Below are 18,011 nucleotides of genomic sequence, written 5' to 3'. Positions count from 1 at the left end.
AGTTGAGATGGGCTGGAGCTGTCGCTGCTGCTGTTGAAGTCCAATCCTGTTTCCTATAAGACAAAACAAGACAAACGTACACAAAAGGAAAAAGAAAAAGAACAGCAAAAATAGAAAATGTGGTTTCTGTCTTTGGTGTTGACTCTCACTTGCCACCCACTGCTGTAAAAATACAGGCACAGTGCACAGGCTTACCAGCCTCTCTGAGGTCTGGCAAACTGGTACTACCATTGGACTGTTTTGGGCATGCTCTTAACTGCTTTTCTGGTGACAGATTTATAGCACTACTGCAAAATATGCAGTCTTGGCCAGGTAAGCCAGACTTTTATTAGACAAAAGGAAAAAGAGGAGAGTGGGGAAAAAGAAAGGGAAAGAAAAGGACACTTTGGGAGGGTGTGGAAAGACACAGTCTTATGTCCCAGGTGGTGATTCGGGATTTAGCTGATGGAGGTGGTGGTGTCATCTGGCTCCCTCTCTCGGGCCTGGTCTGATCATCAGGACATCTCAGAATCAGGATGAAAATGGGCTGATGTTACGGTCAATGCTGGGATACCAAGAGATAGTGAGGGTGGCAGTCATGATGGCGAAGTTCCTTCCTTCTCTTGTTTCAGTCAGCAGTTGCCCCTTTAGCTTTGCCTCTACTCATCTGTATTTCCCTCCAAAGTCATTTTTTAAAATTCCTGAAAAGAAGTGATGGATGAAGTATTCCATCCTCTCACTTTTTTCACAGATTTTCAGGCTTGATTTCCAACATGCCAATATTTGCTCACTGAACTTCCAGTCTCATGCTTTTCTTGTTTAGCAACCATGATCTTAATGTTGTTGTTGAGTTATATCAGTAGGACTTTTTGTTCAGATTAATTCAGTCTTTGTCTCTCCGATTACACCTTTTCCCATCAACATTTGTTGCTACAGGTTGTTGTGACGCTGCATAAACTGTTATCCACTTCTTACAGTTGAGCTTACAATTAGTGTAAATTTTGAACCTCACTATGTAACATTATATAGCAAGAAAGTAGTGCTGGAATGTCACTTGAAATTCATCCCCCAGGTAGTCTCTTGAGTTTCATAATCTACTAGTCGTCTTCCCAAAGCCTTACTCAACTTACTGGAGTTTTCCAGAGCCTTGCTTTATTACATGATAGTCTGGATAGTTTGGTTCTGTCTACAGCCGGTCATTCTAAAAGTTGGGCCATCTCATCAAAATGAATAATACAGTGCTATGTTACTTGTTGGCTGGTGTACCTCTCCCAGTGAACATCGAGGCTCACACCAGAGCTCAAGTGACATCTTTGTCTTCATCAGGAATGTGCTGACTTCTGAAATCTGCAAGATGATGAAAAGTCTTTTTAACTCCATATCATTAAACTTTATGCGTTGCAGTTGTCTGTCAGGGCTGATGCCAAGTTTGGAAGAGTAGTACTGCAATAATATTTTAACTGATATTCCTCTTTCCCGCTTCCTGAAGAAGATACTGCTTGCCAGTCACCTACAGAGGACTCCACATTGACATATACTTACAGAAGAAAACTGTTACTTCGAGATTTTTTTCCTGTGGACCCCACAACCCACCCTGCATCCCTGCTTTTGGAGTCTTTTGCTAAAATGGGCTTTGAATTCTGATGGAAGTGAGGGCCGACTATAGCCACTCCATGTTCTATGCCCTAGCACAGAGAGTCTGAGCACATACATGGCCCTGATGGACACTGCTATTCAGGAGACTCTGATCTCACATCAGAGCTGTATGTACACTTATAGTGGGATCCATGCTGAGACCTCTTTAAAAAAACACAAATTTGCTTTATTAATTTGTCTCTGCTGATGATGATTGTGTACTTGCAGTTCCAAATGAGTTGTGTGGTTGACTGGTCAGTTTATAACTCTCTGGTTTCATAACTCTGAAGTTCTACTGTATGTTTCTATCATGATTTGACTAGTATGGACAGTTACTACTTTACTTGTGAGCTATGTGTGACAGAATGCGATATGTCTGGGTTAGATCATGAGCTCTGTCTTGTTCTCTATATGGAAATGCTGGACACTGACTGCACAAACCCGAACATGTCAAAGATAACCAGTTGTGCATCATTCCAGACAGCTGTCTTGCCTGGGAAAGGTGTTTGATACCTCGTTGAAGAACTAATGGTAAGAACCATCATGACTCCAGTCTGGAGCCAGTGACTTTAATCATATCAACTAGTAGCCCACTTCCCTGGAACAATGAATTTTCTACTCAGGAGCCCACAGGAGTAAGGGGCAAGCATGATTGGGGGGTATCTGTGGCATCTCAGTTGGAGCACAAGCTTGGAAACAGGGTCCTTATCCAAGAACAAGTGAGGTTCTGCTCTGTTCAGGGAGCTGATCATCACTGCAATCACTGTAAGGACTTGCCAGGAGAAAGAGAGCAGGAGGGATTCTGCCCATCCTGAAACTCTGACAAACCTCCAACTTTCAAAAGGGATGAGATCAGACTAGGGCAAGGGGATGTTTCCAGGCTGTTTTGAGATCTGTTGTTTTCAAAGATATGTAATTTTCTTGTGCTTTAAGAGTAAAGTCACTGTGGTTAAGAAATTCCTTTAAGCATGTATTCCTTGCTTTCCTTCCATGTCCCCAAAGGTGTTAACTAAAAGTCCAGTATGCCTGCAGCCTATGTGGGGGAGGAGAGGGTGTAAGAGACTGGAAGACTTGAGAAGCCCAACTTCAGGGTTTGGGGCTGTTGGGCATCCAGTCTCCGAAGAAGGGGCATCGAACAGCAGATCTGAGCCTGGGATTGTGCCCTAGAGTACCACAACTAGAAACTATGACTGTTGGCTTGGAAGAAGTGGGATTGAGAGTGATTGGGTCCACTCACAATAGTCTAACTGTACAGAAGGGCTCGCTCAACCAGGTTGTAACACTGCTATAGATATTAAAAGTCTCTTTCTCCAAAAAGGATAAATTGGGAAAGAAAAGTTTGTCCCAGTCCTTCAATGAAATAAATGTTTTCAATTTTGAATACAAATGGCTAAAATTAATCTATAATGTGCAACTATGAATTGTATTTTCACATGAGAGATTAAATTATAAAGAAACCTAAAGAAGATTTGCACCTGCAAAATGCATTTCTTCAAAATGAGGTTTTGACAGTAGCTACTACTTAGACTCGGGAATATGTGCATTCAAAATTTCTGTTCAACTAGCAGTGAGAGAATTATTAAACCCAGAAAAAAGGGACAGCCAAGTAACAGCTGGAAAATTATGTAGCAAAATCAGTCACAAGTAGATTCCTATTTCACGGATGTGCTTGGTATTATTTTTCTCTCAGGATGAATTACATATGCATTGTTTGTAGCTGTTCAAGCCTGTTAATTTATCTGATTTTAATGTATTATACCATGGTTCTTTTAATTCAAATTAAGCTGAATGTTTGTTTTTTTTAGTGTGTGTGCATGTGATGGGAGTGGAATTCACACAAAGAATATACTTTTTAGTTTAACTTGACTTCATGGTTACAAACAGCATAGCTAACTTGAAAGATGTGTGCAAGTTAACTCTTGCTGAGTTTAGAACAGTAAATTTATGGTTTGTGCACCATATGTAAGCGTAACTTGGTAAGAAGGTATTGGGTATTAGGAATAATATTCAGAGCAGGACATGGTTTTGCTATATTTAAATTAGCATTTGGAAATAGAAAAGCTTAGTATACTTTTTGAACTTGTATTTGATTTAGGATCAACATATATATTCATTTATATCTGAAGAACTGAATGAAATGATAATAAAGCAAGTATATTGGTGCACAACATTTTCACAGGCCAATTAGAAATGTTTGGCATCTTATTATTAGTGTTTAAATTGTTTGGTTTCATTGGTTTAGAATGACCCACCACTATAGGAAATGTTTTAAATTAACTTAGAATACAAATATTTCAAACTTATGTAATGGTTACCTTCTGGGGCTTGATAGTTTAACATGTTTTTCATGTCTGACTCATGAATGAAAGCATATAAAATAAAACATATAATAGAGATTGCATTAGACGTGTCTCTCGGAGTGTGTATATTTTGATCAGTACTTATAAGATACATTTTAGAATGTACATTAAAATGTGTCAAGTATCAGAGGGGTAGCCGTGTTAGTCTGGTTCTGTAAAAGCAGCAAAGAATCCTGTGGCACCTTATAGACTAACAGACGTTTTGGAGCATGAGCTTTCGTGAGTGAATACCCACTTCCTCAGATGCATGTAATGGAAATTTCCAGGGGCAGGTATATATATGCTAGCAAGCAAGCTAGAGATAACGAGGTCAGTTCAATCAGGGAGGATGAGGCCCTGTTCTAGCAGTTGAGGTGTGAAAACCAAGAGAGGAGAAACTGGTTCTGTAATTGGCAAGCCATTCACAGTCTTTGTTCAATCCTGGCCTGATGGTGTCAAATTTGCAGATGAACTGAGGCTCAGCAGTTTCTCTTTGAAGTCTGGTCCTGAAGTTTTTTTGCTGCAGGATGGCCAACTTAAGGTCTGCTATAGTGTGGCCAGGAAGGTTGAAGTGCTCTCCTACAGGTTTTTGTATATTGCCATTCCTAATGTCTGATTTGTGTCCATTTATCCTTTTCCGTAGAGACTGTCCAGTTTGGCCGATGTACATAGCAGAGGGGCATTGCTGGCATATGATGGCATATATTACATTGGTGGATGTGCAGGTGAATGAACCAGTGATGGTGTGGCTGATCCGGTTAGGTCCTGTGATGGTGCCGCTCGTGTAGATATGTGGGCAGAGTTGGCATCGAGGTTTGTTGCATGGATTGGTTCCTGAGCTAGAGTCATTGTGGTGAGATGTGCAGTTACTGGTGAGAATATGTTTCAGGTTGGCAGGTTGTCTGTGGGCAAGGACTGGCCTCCACCCAAGGCCTGTGGAAGTGTGGGATCATTGTCCAGAATGGGTTGTAGATCCTTGATGATGCGTTGGAGGGGTTTTAGCAGGGGGCCGTATGTGATGGCCAGTGGAGTCCTGTTGGTTTCTTTCTTGGGTTTGTCTTGCAATAGGAGGCTTCTGGGTACACGTCTGGCTCTGTTGATCTGTTTCCTTATTTCCTCGTGCGGGTATTGTAGTTTTGAGAATGCTTGGTGGAGATTTTGTAGGTGTTGGTCTCTGTCTGAGGGGTTAGAGCAGATGCGGTTGTACCTCAGTGCTTGGCTGTAGACAATGGATCGTGTGATGTGCCCGGGATGGAAGCTGGAGGCATGAAGGTAGGCATAGCGGTCGGTAGGTTTTCGATATAGGGTGGTGGTAATGTGACCATCACTTATTTGCACCGTGGTGTCAAGAAAGTGGACCTCCCGTGTAGATTGGTCCAGGCTGAGGTTGATGGTGGGGTGGAAGCTGTTGAAATCGTGGTGGAATTTTTCCAGAGAGTCTCATTCCCATGGGTCCAGATGATGAAGATGTCATCAATGTAGCGTATGGCCCCACAATATGCCAATATCTTTGTGGTCGACCTGGAACAACGCTTCCTCAGCTCTCGTCCACTCACGCCCCTTCTCTACCTACGCTACATTGATGACATCTTCATCATCTGGACCCATGGGAAGGAGACTCTGGAAAAATTCCACCACGATTTCAACAGCTTCCACCCCACCATCAACCTCAGCCTGGACCAATCTACACAGGAGGTCCACTTTCTTGACACCACGGTGCAAATAAGTGATGGTCACATTAACACCACCCTATATCGAAAACCTACCGACCGCTATGCCTACCTTCATGCCTCCAGCTTCCATCCCGGGCACATCACACGATCCATTGTCTACAGCCAAGCACTGAGGTACAACCGCATCTGCTCTAACCCCTCAGACAGAGACCAACACCTACAAAATCTCCACCAAGCATTCTCAAAACTACAATACCCGCACGAGGAAATAAGGAAACAGATCAACAGAGCCAGACGTGTACCCAGAAGCCTCCTATTGCAAGACAAACCCAAGAAAGAAACCAACAGGACTCCACTGGCCATCACATACGGCCCCCTGCTAAAACCCCTCCAACGCATCATCAAGGATCTGCAACCCATCCTGGACAATGATCCCACACTTTCACAGGCCTTGGGTGGCAGGCCAGTCCTTGCCCACAGACAACCTGCCAACCTGAAACACATTCTCACCAGTAACTGCACACCTCACCTTAATAACTCTAGCTCAGGAACCAATCCATGCAACAAACCTCGATGCCAACTCTGCCCACATATCTACACCAGCGACACCATCACAGGACCTAACCGGATCAGCCACACCATCACTGGTTCATTCACCTGCACATCCACCAATGTAATATACGCCATCATATGCCAGCAATGCCCCTCTGCTATGTACATCGGCCAAACTGGACAGTCTCTACGGAAAAGGATAAATGGACACAAATCAGACATTAGGAATGGCAATATACAAAAACCTGTAGGAGAGCACTTCAACTTCCCTGGCCACACTACAGCAGACCTTAAGGTGGCCATCCTGCAGCAAAAAAACTCCAGGACCAGACTTCAAAGAGAAACAGCTGAGCTTCGGGTTCATCTGCAAATTTGACACCATCAGCTCAGGATTGAACAAAGACTGTGTGAATGGCTTGCCAATTACAGAACCAGTTTCTCCTCTCTTGGTTTTCACACCTCAACTGCTAGAACAGGGCCTCATCCTCCCTGATTGAACTGACCTCGTTATCTCTAGCTTGCTTGCTAGCATATATATACCTGCCCCTGGAAATTTCCATTACATGCATCTGAGGAAGTGGGTATTCACCCACGAAAGCTCATGCTCCAAAACGTCTGTTAGTCTATAAGGTGCCACAGGATTCTTTGTTGCTTTTATTAAAATGTTTGTTATTCATAACAATAAAGTCCACGTAAAAATGATGAAATAAGATGGCATGGCACTGGGACCTGGGTATCAAAAGATGAAGATCATGAACTGGCATCAGGAGAAGACTTTCTTTAAAATGATATTTGATAAGAGAACCTCAGAAATATATACAAATAAAGGTTGAAATTACAGTTTGGAGGCTCTGGTGACGTGAAAAAATGAGTTACTCATTTTCATACAGTTTTTGCAGTGATGTTGTCAGGCTGTGAGACTGTCCTTGGTGTGCCCAGCGCAAGTTGATATTGTGACTTCAATTCCCCTGGTATATTGTTCGATCAGGGACCGTTAGAAGTGCTACGAGAATTTAAAATCTAATGTTGGCAGCACTTCTAATGTTACATAGGATCTGATGGTAGCATGCAATAAGAGGACAGTGATCAAGACAATAGAGGTGAATAGCAACAAAAGGGTAGAAGGGAAGGGTCTTGGAGAACTAAATAATGAAGGGGGAGGAGAGATGACAAAACATAGAAGACTAATTTCTCTTTAGAAATGGTCTTTGCCTCTAGAAAAGCCTATTTCCAGGTACTAGGAAATGGAAGGAATAATAGGGAAGGCTAAATTGAGGAGATGTTGAAAATCTGAAGCATGATCTTTTTACAGACTTTTTTGTAGATTGTATTGGGACAATATTCTACCTACGAATTATTGAAAGGAGCCTCTCAACAGAATTACAGCTTGTACTTGTACATTATTGTTTACAGTATCTAGTGTACACATCAACTTTACTCCTAAAGTCAACCAAATATTTAGTGTACTTGACTGTGTACATTTTCACATTTCCAGTGTTAATGTTTATTCTTTCTAGAAATTCAACAGTATTACACACATTCCTTATACTGTGCTTTGAAGGAGTTCTGTCAATGGTGGTATTTGAAATAAACAATGTAAGAAGGTTTTAGATTTTGACTTTAACAAGTTTAATTATGTTAGAAAACACTAAGTATGGTAGTAGGTTACACATTTAAATAATCCTATTCTCAGATCATATAACCTCTTAGCCAGTTACAGTGTACTTTAATAGAACTGTGAAACACATTAAAAATCTTTTAAAATAAAGTCCACTGTTCTTCGTGCTCATTGATATTCAGCTTGGGGTGAGTTGTGGTCCTTGAGGCTCTGAATTGTGGCTATCAAGTTGAGACTGTGTTAAGAAAATGTATTTGATTTTGAATTGGAAAAACATATTCCCTGAGCTGCTCCATATGACTTTCTAGAATTCCTTGTTTGGCAGAGCTCCAACCTTGTCCCCATGAGTCCCGCGCTTCTAGGTGGTTTATGCTAGCCTTCTGTGAATGGCTAGCCAACTGCAAAAGCAGTTTGTCCTTCCTTGGTGTTCACACCTCAACTGCTAGAAGAGGGCCTCATCCTCCCTTGCTTGAGCTAACCTCGTTATCTCCAGCCTGATTCTTGCTTGCCTCTGGAAATTTCCACTACATGCCTCCGCCGAAGTGGGTATTCACCCATGAAAACTCATGCTCCAATACGTCTGTTAGTCTAAGGTGCCACAGGACTCTTTGCTACTTTTACAGATCCAGACTAACATGGGTACCCCTCTGATACTATGCTAGCCTCAGTGGCTCACTGCGACCCTCCACATAGCCCTTCTCTCTCTAGGGCCAGAGTTACAGTCTGAGCCCTTTTCATCATAAGCCAGCAAGAAGGTTGGTGAGAGAACTCCCACAGTCTATGTTGCCCCTAGGGGCTTATTTCAGAACAGTTTAGCTTCCTGTCCTGACAGGGTCCTGTCTTTCCCTCCCAGGAGGTGTTTCTGTAGTGGCAGGTTGGGGGAAATCCGGGCTCCCCCTTTACCTCAGGTTCCAGCCTGGGGACCCTAATGGTAGCAGCTGTTGGCAGCTGACTTTTTACTGCCAGAGTTGCTACATTTCCCTGGGCCACTTCACCACACCTCTCCCGCTTCTCTCTTCTTCACCCTTACCTTAGGGCTCCCTTACCGATGGCTTGAGGGTGTTTTCATTAACCAGCCCTTCTGCTGCACTTCCTCTCCTCCTGGCTCTCCTCAGCCTGACTGGAGTGAGCCCTTTTATAGTATCAAAAGGGCCTTAGAGTCAGGTGTTCACATTACCTTAATGGCCTCACCTGACTCTTTGCAGGTTAATTGGAGTCAGGTGTTCTTATTATCCTGGAGCAGCCCCTCCTCTGGTCAGTCAGGGAACAGAAAACTGCTAATCCAGTGGCCAGTTTATCTACTACTTTGTTAGACCCAGGCCAGTTGGGTACATCACACTTGTTACTATGGAAAGGAGGCGAGGGCCCTGGCTCCACTGTTTCTCTTGCAGTCCTGGGATCTGAGGGCTCTGGTTGTTCCATTGCCTGCTTACGTCACAGGAAGAGCAGGAGAGGTTCATCTGGTGCTTCCTGAGCTTAAGGGAGCACCTAGCAGAGAACATCTCTTTTTCACAGCCACCCAGGTCAGGCTGGGAAAATGGCCTCCATCTCAGATGAGATTAGGACAATCCCCAGACTCCTCTAATTTGAGTCAGCAGGCAACAGCTCTTAAGGTCCTTATGCCAACCTGGAATAGCCAGAAGTTCAGTGTAGCACAGTCCAGCCACTCCCCTACCCCACCTTGCCTCCGGCAGAAGAAGCTGCAGAAAGGGAGGCATAGGACCCAGCTATACTGACTCTATGCCCCTTAGGCTTTCTTCCACACTGAAGAAATCCTCAGCAGGGGACTTGTGGATGGTTGCTGTCCCCTTTGCACTGCCTGATTGGCACAGAGGGAACAAAGCAGCACAGTACCCGTCTCCAAGTGTTGATTGTGGCCTCTTGAAATTTGTTCAATCTTCAGGCTAAAAAGGCTGTACGCCACTGTATTAGATGGTGAAACTGTACTTGTTTAATGCAACAGAATTCCTTAAAGTCCAAAATTTGGGCTAGATTTTTTTTCATCTTTAGATCTATGGAGTACTCAGATATAAGCCTTTGTCCTGAAATAGTTGCAGTGCAATATATGCATGAAGTAATGCAAACATGTTCTTATCTCTCATAGCTGGATGACTGGTATTGTGTGCTGATGTATTTTTGTCTGTACACAGACTTTTCAGTGGCTACTGAACATAGTTTTCCCCTTTGCTATTAAGTGGAGGTGCCTATGTTCATTCAAAACTTCAAAGTTAACATAGTTAACAAAAAAGGTGAAACATTGCTATTTTCCTAACAGAAGGAAGAAAGTAAACCAGCTTAAAATTATGTGGGAAAACCCTTCTTTACATTTCATATTTTATAAATAAATATAGTTCATTTTCTTGCATTTCTCCTTCTTCCTCTTGCCCTCCTTCCCCTCCAAAAAAGGCAGGTAACACTCCTTCTGGAAGGCACGTGCAATGCATGGCTTGCAGCGTTGGATCTGCCAATATGTCATCTTGGAGAATTTGATTTACTGATCAGTAATTACTTTTATTTTTATTGCCAGACAGTGTCAAGACATTTCTAGTAAAAACAACTTGGGTTCCCCTTCCCTTTCAATAAATAGTATGCCTCTGATCTGTCCTGCTTCCTTGCATAGGCAGACACTTCTCTCTCAGTTTTAGACTGTACCTTGATCTCAGCATTATTATTCTACTCAAAGTATTATGCTGAAGCATGGAAGGGATCTTCACTGAACACTGATCAAAGGAGCACCCTCCTGCTCAGGGAGGAGTCATAGCCAATGTTCTCTCTTAATTTTTTCCATGCATGTGTGCACATCAAATTTATTCCACCAAGGTAATGTGTGGAGGTGAGCCACCAGTAGAAACAAAAAACCTAGACATAATATATATTTTTAAAAAGTTACCATAGGGTTAATTACTCCAGACAGGACAGGTTCGGCATTTTAGAACTCACTGCTAAAAGAATTTTAAGTGTAAGAGAAATAAAAATTATGAAACCCATAGACCAGTCAAAAAACTAAAATAACACACTTTGAAAGAATAAAATTACCGAGAATATATGTGCATTGTAGGAAGTACCAAGGAGTAACAATAATAATACAAGGATTTGTTGGGAGGTGACTGTGAAAGTGTGTGTGTGTGAGAGAGAGACAGACAGACAGACAGAGAGACTCTGCACATTGGCTGCTGGGGAAGTTTCTGAGAGATGCCGTGCGCTGTTGCTTTAGGGCACTCATTGAAAGCTCTCCTGCTCCTGAGCCCTGTCCCTCCCTCCCCTGCTCTTCAGAGATGGGGTACATGGTCGGGGGGAGGGGGAGAGACTGTATGTGCTGGCTGCTGGGGAAGTCTCTGAGACGGTGCACTCTCTCTTTAAGGCACTCACTGCTCTGAAGGCTTGTTCAGACCTCAGACAATAGCGGCTCTCCTGCTCTGAGCCCTGTTCCCTCTCTCCTGCTCTGTGGAGATGAGGTACAGGGGCTGGGGAGGGGGACACACTGACATCAGCTCTCTTTCCCCACCCCCCTCAAGCAGCTCTGCACAGCCATCAAGAGAGTCCCGGGAGCAGCTGCAGGAGCAATGTGGCTGTAAAGCAGCCGGGGGGAGAAAGGGGCACCTGAACACAGGCTGTCGGATGTGTGTGACAATGCTAATCAAGTGTGGGGCACTTGAATCACTCCTTGGCGGCAGCCCGACCATGCAGCTTAGGGAAACACAGGTCATTGCTGTATCTGAAATTTCTAGATACCATGTGATGTAAAATATATGTAAAAAGAAAATCTTAATTTATTTTCTTGGAAACAAAACAAGTTTATTTAGTTATTCAAATTTATCCCAAATAGGTGTGTTCAATGTCTACTTTTTTTCATTGAATTCACTGCAGAGTCTCTTCCTATCCTTATTAATCTCACTTCCTAGCTGTTAGCTTATTCCATCAGTTACATTTTTCTTTTATTAAAGTGTTTAATTATAGAAGCCTAAGTAAAGCCCTAGCGTCAATGAGACTGAGGCTTCTAAGTACCTTATTTTCTTTTGCAAATTTTACCCAGGGTTTTAAAGTGCTAATAACTTAAATTCGTATTTAGGAGGAAAGTTTTCCTGTAGTAAAAAACCTGCCAAGCATTTTGTTTGGCAAGTCTTATTATATTGGTCCATCTTTACCCTTAATACATTTCTCTTCGTTCATACCTTTTTGTGAGCAGAACTCTACTTCAGAATGACATACTGTAAGTGAAACAGTTGTTGTGGTAGCAATTCTACATTGATGAAAGGTAACATTTCCTGTCAGGTTATCTTAACTTGCCAAGTAATTTTTGTTTGTTTGTTTTGGGTTTACATGTAGTGCTTTCATTTGCCTTAACTTTGCTTTTACTTTTTAACATTAAATATCTTTTTTTTTTTTTTTTCTTCTTGTCTTAATAGTGAACAGAGTATCTGCCAAGCACGAGCTGCAGTTATGGTCTACGATGATACCAATAAGAAATGGGTACCAGCTGGTGGATCGACTGGATTCAGCAGAGTTCATATATATCATCACACAGGAAACAATACGTTTAGAGTAGTGGGCAGGAAGATTCAAGATCATCAGGTATGTGAACCTCTAATAATTTTCAAAGGGAACTTATTTTTAACTATTATAATTATTCCATTTTAAAAAATCTATGTTCAGTAAAGTAAAGGGACTATCTAAAATAATAAAATACAGTTTAGCTTATGATATTGTCCAAGACTTATTAGGCATTTTCTAAACATTCAAGGAAAGTATGATCATTGCTGTAAGGACAGACAAGTGGACAGAGGTTCAGGGAAGGAGAACAACATGAAGCAATTTATGTACAAGCCAACTTAATTCACAGTAAACTGTTTAAGTTCTAATATGGCTAAAACAGAATTTTTCTTCCCAGACCTGCTCCATTTCTCCCCTTCTCTCACTGTCAGTGCCATCATCCTTCCAGTTACAGGTCTGCAATCCTGGGGGCTTATTTTTGACTGCCACTCCCTTTCCCTTGCCCTACACATCAATGCCATAATCAAATGCTACACTTCTTCCTACTTGGCAGCTCCAACCTTTTGTAGCCATCCTAAAAGCCAGATCTGTCATTCAGAACCTTATTGTATCCAGACTCAACTACAACAGTACCCTCTTCTTTGAACTTCTTCTCCCCCTCCTCCATTTTTTTCTATTACTGTTTTTCTATCCATACAAAGTGGAGCATTAAAGCCTTAAGCATAGTGATGATGGGGAAGTGTGTGAGCTGATGAGATTGCTAGATGACAAGTTGTAAATTCAGAAGAGCAATTGACCACAGGCAGAGCCTTCGGGTGCCCTCACAGATAATGGAAGAGGTGAGGAGGAAGAGCCAGAAGAAACAGCGCAGCTGCTCCCTGGCACCAAGCACAGAGGAGAAAGGTATCAGGCTGCTCACCCCAGACTGGTGACAGGACCACTCAGCCCACCCAGGGATCCACCTCTGACTCCTGGGAGCAACAGGGGACCTCGGTGGCCTTCCAGGCGGCTAGGGCCCTTTTGGCCCTTCTGGCACTGCCTACGACTACCGACAGATATCACTAAGGCTCTCCATTCCAAGGGCAAGCTAGCTGTGGCCCCACCTCAAAGAGCAGTGGAGCATTGCTGGTCTCCGGAGCAGAGGCATTGTTACCTTACTCCACGATCTCAATCCTCAGTTCTGCAAGTATGGTCCCTGGCCATACAACCTAGGTCGCCAGCTCAACATTTGTAGTCCCCACAGCTGCGGCATGGATCGCCCGCCTCGAGGCACTGATCTCCTCATTCCCAGTACCAATCCTCCTCCCCCAACGCCTTAGTGCAAGTCTTCTTCCCCCAAATGACCTTCGGCATGCTGGTTGCCAACTGTACGGGACTGCTCCTCACCTTTCACATCACCAGACCCCATAAACCTGGCACCGCTCTCTGGAGAGTCATCGGTTACTACCCATTAGGCACTGGTCTTCCGTCCCTGATGTCAGCGGCAGACGTAAGTCTCCACAGCCCTCCATGGTCACTGAGGGGAGACTTGTCTGAGTTGGACCGAGAGTTCAGCCTTTCGCCTCATAAACAGCAGTCCCCTTGGGTCCTGGACGCCAGCACTATGCTGGCAGTGGCTGCGTGGCCGCAAGGCCACTGGCCAACTCAGTGGCCCGACTGGAATCCGTGGGGCCTTCCAATGATACTGGTGCCATACTCACATCACTCCTCTCTGGTGGCTTCGGAGAAGTTACCCCCACACCACTGGCACAGAGTTAGAACAAGGCACGGACTCTGACGCAGGAGCAGAGGAGCAGTTACCGACACCAAGGGAATCTTCCTCAGTGCGGGAGAGTGCCCCAGCCCCTCCACTGGTGGTGCCATCATCGTCTTTGTCACTGGAAGAGGCCCTCACACTTGTCCCCTCCCAGATAACTTTAGAGCAGGGATTCTCAACCTTTTTTCTTTCTGAGGCCCTCCATAACATGCTATAAAAACTCTAAGGCCCAATGGGGGAAAAAGGGGGGACTTGGGGCTATGCGCTGGGAAGGCCAGATGTACGGGCTTAGGTGTAGTTTGACTTCTATTTTGGTGGGCAGGGGCCAGCAGGGCTTGTGCCTGCCAGCTCCACATAGCAGGGTCCAGGAAGGGAGCGCCATCTCCACCCTCGACTCACTTCAGCAGGTCACTCAGCCTGTTTGAGTTGAGGAGGAGGGCACAATCAAAAATTATAGCTCAAAGGTGTGGGGCACAGCTCAAAAAGTTTGAAAACAGCTCAGGGTGCAGGAAGGGGGATAGCTAGGGGCCGTTTGCAGGCAGAGGGGTAGCTCGGTGCAGGGAAGTGGGTAGCTAGGGGCTGTGTGCTGGGAAAGCTCCCCTGCATTCCCTGCTCCCTGAGGGCTCTGCCAGCCATGGGGCCGGGTCCCAACCCCAGGCAGCTTTTACTGGCTGTGTGAACAAAGGGAGCTGGGAGCTGAGGAGCAGCTTCAACGCCCAGCAGCAGACAAGGAAACGCCTCAGCTGCCTGTTCCATGGCACCAGACAGAGTAGCAGCTGTCCCGCACTGCCCGGCTCTGGCTTCCTGCCTCCGACCTGATCAGAGGGCGGGGAGAGAAGGAGGTGGTGGAGCTGCCCCGTGACTGCCCTGCTCTTGCACTGTAGTTTCGGGAGGGAGGGGCAACACCCTGTGTTCCCTCAACGCTGCTCATTGTTGATGGGCTTCTGCCCCAGGGGGAGCACCAGGGCTCTGGAATTCAGCCCTGCTGCTCCTGGCTTCAGCCCTGCGGGGGGCACCGGGGATCAGGGCTTCAACCCTGCGGCTTCTGTCTTCAGCCTTGCGGTAGGTGCTGGGGCTCAGGCTCTGGGTTTCAGCTGTGGGGCCCTGCGGACCCCCCTAAAAGAGTTCACAGACCCCCTGTTGAGAACTTCTGCTGTAGAGCACACCAAGCTTTACTTAGGGTGGCCTCCAACCTGGGCTAGGAGGCGGAGGAGTTGGCGGACCCATCAGGGACCCTGTTGGATGTGGTAACGGCAGCAGCTCTGTCGCGGGTCTCACTACCGGTGCATGAAGGAGTATTAAGAATTGCTGAGTCACTCTGGCAAACCCCTTCATCTGTTCCACTAACATCCAAACGGGTGGAAAAGAAGTACTCTGTCCCTGCCCTAGGGTTCAAATATCTGCATACCCACCTGCCTCCAGGGTCGCTAGGAGTATCAGCAGCCAACAAAAGGGATAGGCAGGGTCAGGTGAGTGCCACACCTAAAAATAAAGACACAAAGAGACTGGACCTTTTTGGCAGGAAAATTTATCCGACTGCCAGTCTCCAGTTCAGGGTGTCTAACCACCAGGCCCTGTGAGAGAGATACAGTTGTAAGTTATGGGATTCTCTCAATAAGTTAAAGGACTTCCTGCCTCAGGACCTTAGCTAGGAATTTGTGGCCATTCTGGAGGAGGGCAAGAGGTGGCGAGGGGCTCTCTTCAGATGGCTTGGGATGTGTCTGACTCACAGCCAGAGTCATTGCCTTGGTAATGAGGCACAGTTCATGGCTGCAGTTCTCAGGTCTCTCGCAGGAAATGCAGTTGTCCATCCAGGACCTTCCCTTTGAAGAGAATGTGCTCTTTTCGGAGCAGACGGATACAAGGATGCATGGCCTGAAGGATTCTCAGGTTATCCTGAGTGCGCTTGGCCTTCACATGCCGCAAGCTGCAAGGAAGCAGTTCCAGCTGTCTTCACCATCCAGGTCATGGGGACTTCCTCAACAGTGTGCTGTTAAGAGAAAGGAGAGAGAGACAAAGGTTTAAACATCGTCATCCCTCTCCCTCTCATTCGCCAGCCCAGTGTGGTCCCGTGAGACATCAGGGAGGTTTGAGATGGGCATTTTCAAGGTGCCTACAAGGACTGCACCCCAGTTGAATTTCAGGATCCCCCCCATTTATTTCTCAACCAGTTTGTCCCTTCTGGTGAGCTTGATCTCAAATAACCACAGAGTGGTGGGTGCTCAGCACAATATCCCTTGGCTACGTCCTACAGTACAGTGAATAGTTTTCACTTTTATGGCTTCGGTTCCTACAAAGAATAGACACCAGCTACTGCTAAGGATGTTGGTCCCAAATTAACAAAAAGTGGTTTAGTTTTCCTAAATCTTATCTCTTTCTGCTAAAATATCACATGACTTTTTCATCTCCAGACCATTCATGAAAGCTTCCTTGTAGGATAGCTTCAATATTTTTATAAAATGCAGTAGGATAGTTTGAAAAAGTCTCCCCAGAAACAGACTTGTCCAGCTCCAAAATTGACAGAACAGAGTCTATATGAAAGATGAAGAGCAAGGACTATTGAACCAGAAACTGACTGAAGTCCCAATCTACTCATCACTTTATAGTATCCAAAAAAAAGATGTAGTGTGCTATTGGGATTGAAATATGCAAAAAAAAAAACAACAAAACCAAACCAAAAAAAAAGCCAGCTTTATAGGTGGTTCATTTCATACTTTCAACGATCTTCAGAGAGCATCTCATGAAATCACTAATCTGAAAAAAGTATTTGCATGTGTTGACCAGCCTCCACACCTCACAAGATCTGCATATAAGAATCTAGTACTTAAGATGAGCCTACGCCTTTGGCCTCTACTTCCCTGAGGAGCTCATCCAAGGACCTGATGGAAGCTTTAGTACCCAATATTTAAAATTACCTATTCTTGAATGGCCTGGTTTGAGCTTCAGTTCAGGGTACCAAGTATCCATCCAAGTTTCTGCAGACATGGATTGATCATAAACCATGAAGTTATTCAGGTTTTTTTAATTTTTACTACGTCTCCTAGTCTTGCAAATATAAGGAGATAGGAGAGAATTGAAATTCAGTGTGTCCCACGCAACAGTTGTGAACAGAATTTGATTACATAAACCAGGAAGAGCCTAGTTCCTGTTGTTAAGCTGAATTATACAGGCTTGCAATTAGAATTGGCTCCAAAAAGATTATTTCTTTGCCACCCTTACTTGCACTCCATTGCATATTAAGAGATAACCCCTGCAGAGAATTCTTACATAGTAAAGTACTACTTAGTGAGAGTAAGGATGACAAAATTGGGGTGCTCTTGCTTGTAAACTGAGCACATGAAATATAAGTGTGGAACTCACTTTGAGGTGTGGCAGCATATTAGGATGATATCTTTCTGCAGGATTTCCCTTGGTAATTATATTCTCTTGTGCTTGTGAAATCTTATCCGCATAGTCCAGTGTAGTAGGAGAATAAGAAAATAGCTTCTTACCAGGGCTGTCAAGTGATTTAAAGAAAAAGTGACTAATCGCACAATTAAAAAATTACTCATGAGTAATTGCATGATTAATTGCACTGTTAATAATAAAATACCATTTATTTAAATATTTTTGGATATTTTCAAATATATTGATTTCAGTTACAACAAAGAATACAAAGTGTACAGTGCACACTTTATTATTTATTACCAATATTTGCACTGTAAAAAAATATAGTATTTTTCAGTTCATCTAATACAAGTACTCTAGTGCAATATCTTTTATCATGAAAGTTGAACTTACAAATGTATAATATGTACAAAAAATAATTGCACTCAAAAAATAAAACAATGTAAAATATTAGCGCCTACAAGTCCACTCAGTCTTAATTCTTGTTCAGCCAATTGCTCGGACAAGTAAGTTTGTTTTTATTTACAGGAGGTAATGCAGCCAGCTTCTTATTTACAGTATCACTCGAAAGTAAGAATAGG

General features: G+C 44.1%; 1 protein-coding gene across 9 annotated transcripts in view; it reads left to right on the top strand.

The window, feature by feature from the left end:
• The window catches only part of ENAH (ENAH actin regulator), a 190,547-nt gene that overhangs the window by 62,528 nt on the left and 110,008 nt on the right, over positions 1 to 18,011 (top strand). For all 9 annotated transcript variants that reach the window (XM_050948508.1, XM_050948506.1, XM_050948505.1 and 6 more), the window contains exon 2: positions 12,203 to 12,368. In XM_050948508.1, coding sequence (XP_050804465.1) covers positions 12,203 to 12,368 — 166 coding nt within the window. The remainder of the gene's footprint in view (positions 1 to 12,202; positions 12,369 to 18,011) is intronic.

Source organism: Gopherus flavomarginatus, chromosome 4 (assembly GCF_025201925.1).
Source record: "Gopherus flavomarginatus isolate rGopFla2 chromosome 4, rGopFla2.mat.asm, whole genome shotgun sequence".
NCBI lineage: Eukaryota > Metazoa > Chordata > Testudines > Testudinidae > Gopherus > Gopherus flavomarginatus.
This window is presented reverse-complemented; position numbering and strand designations above follow the sequence as displayed.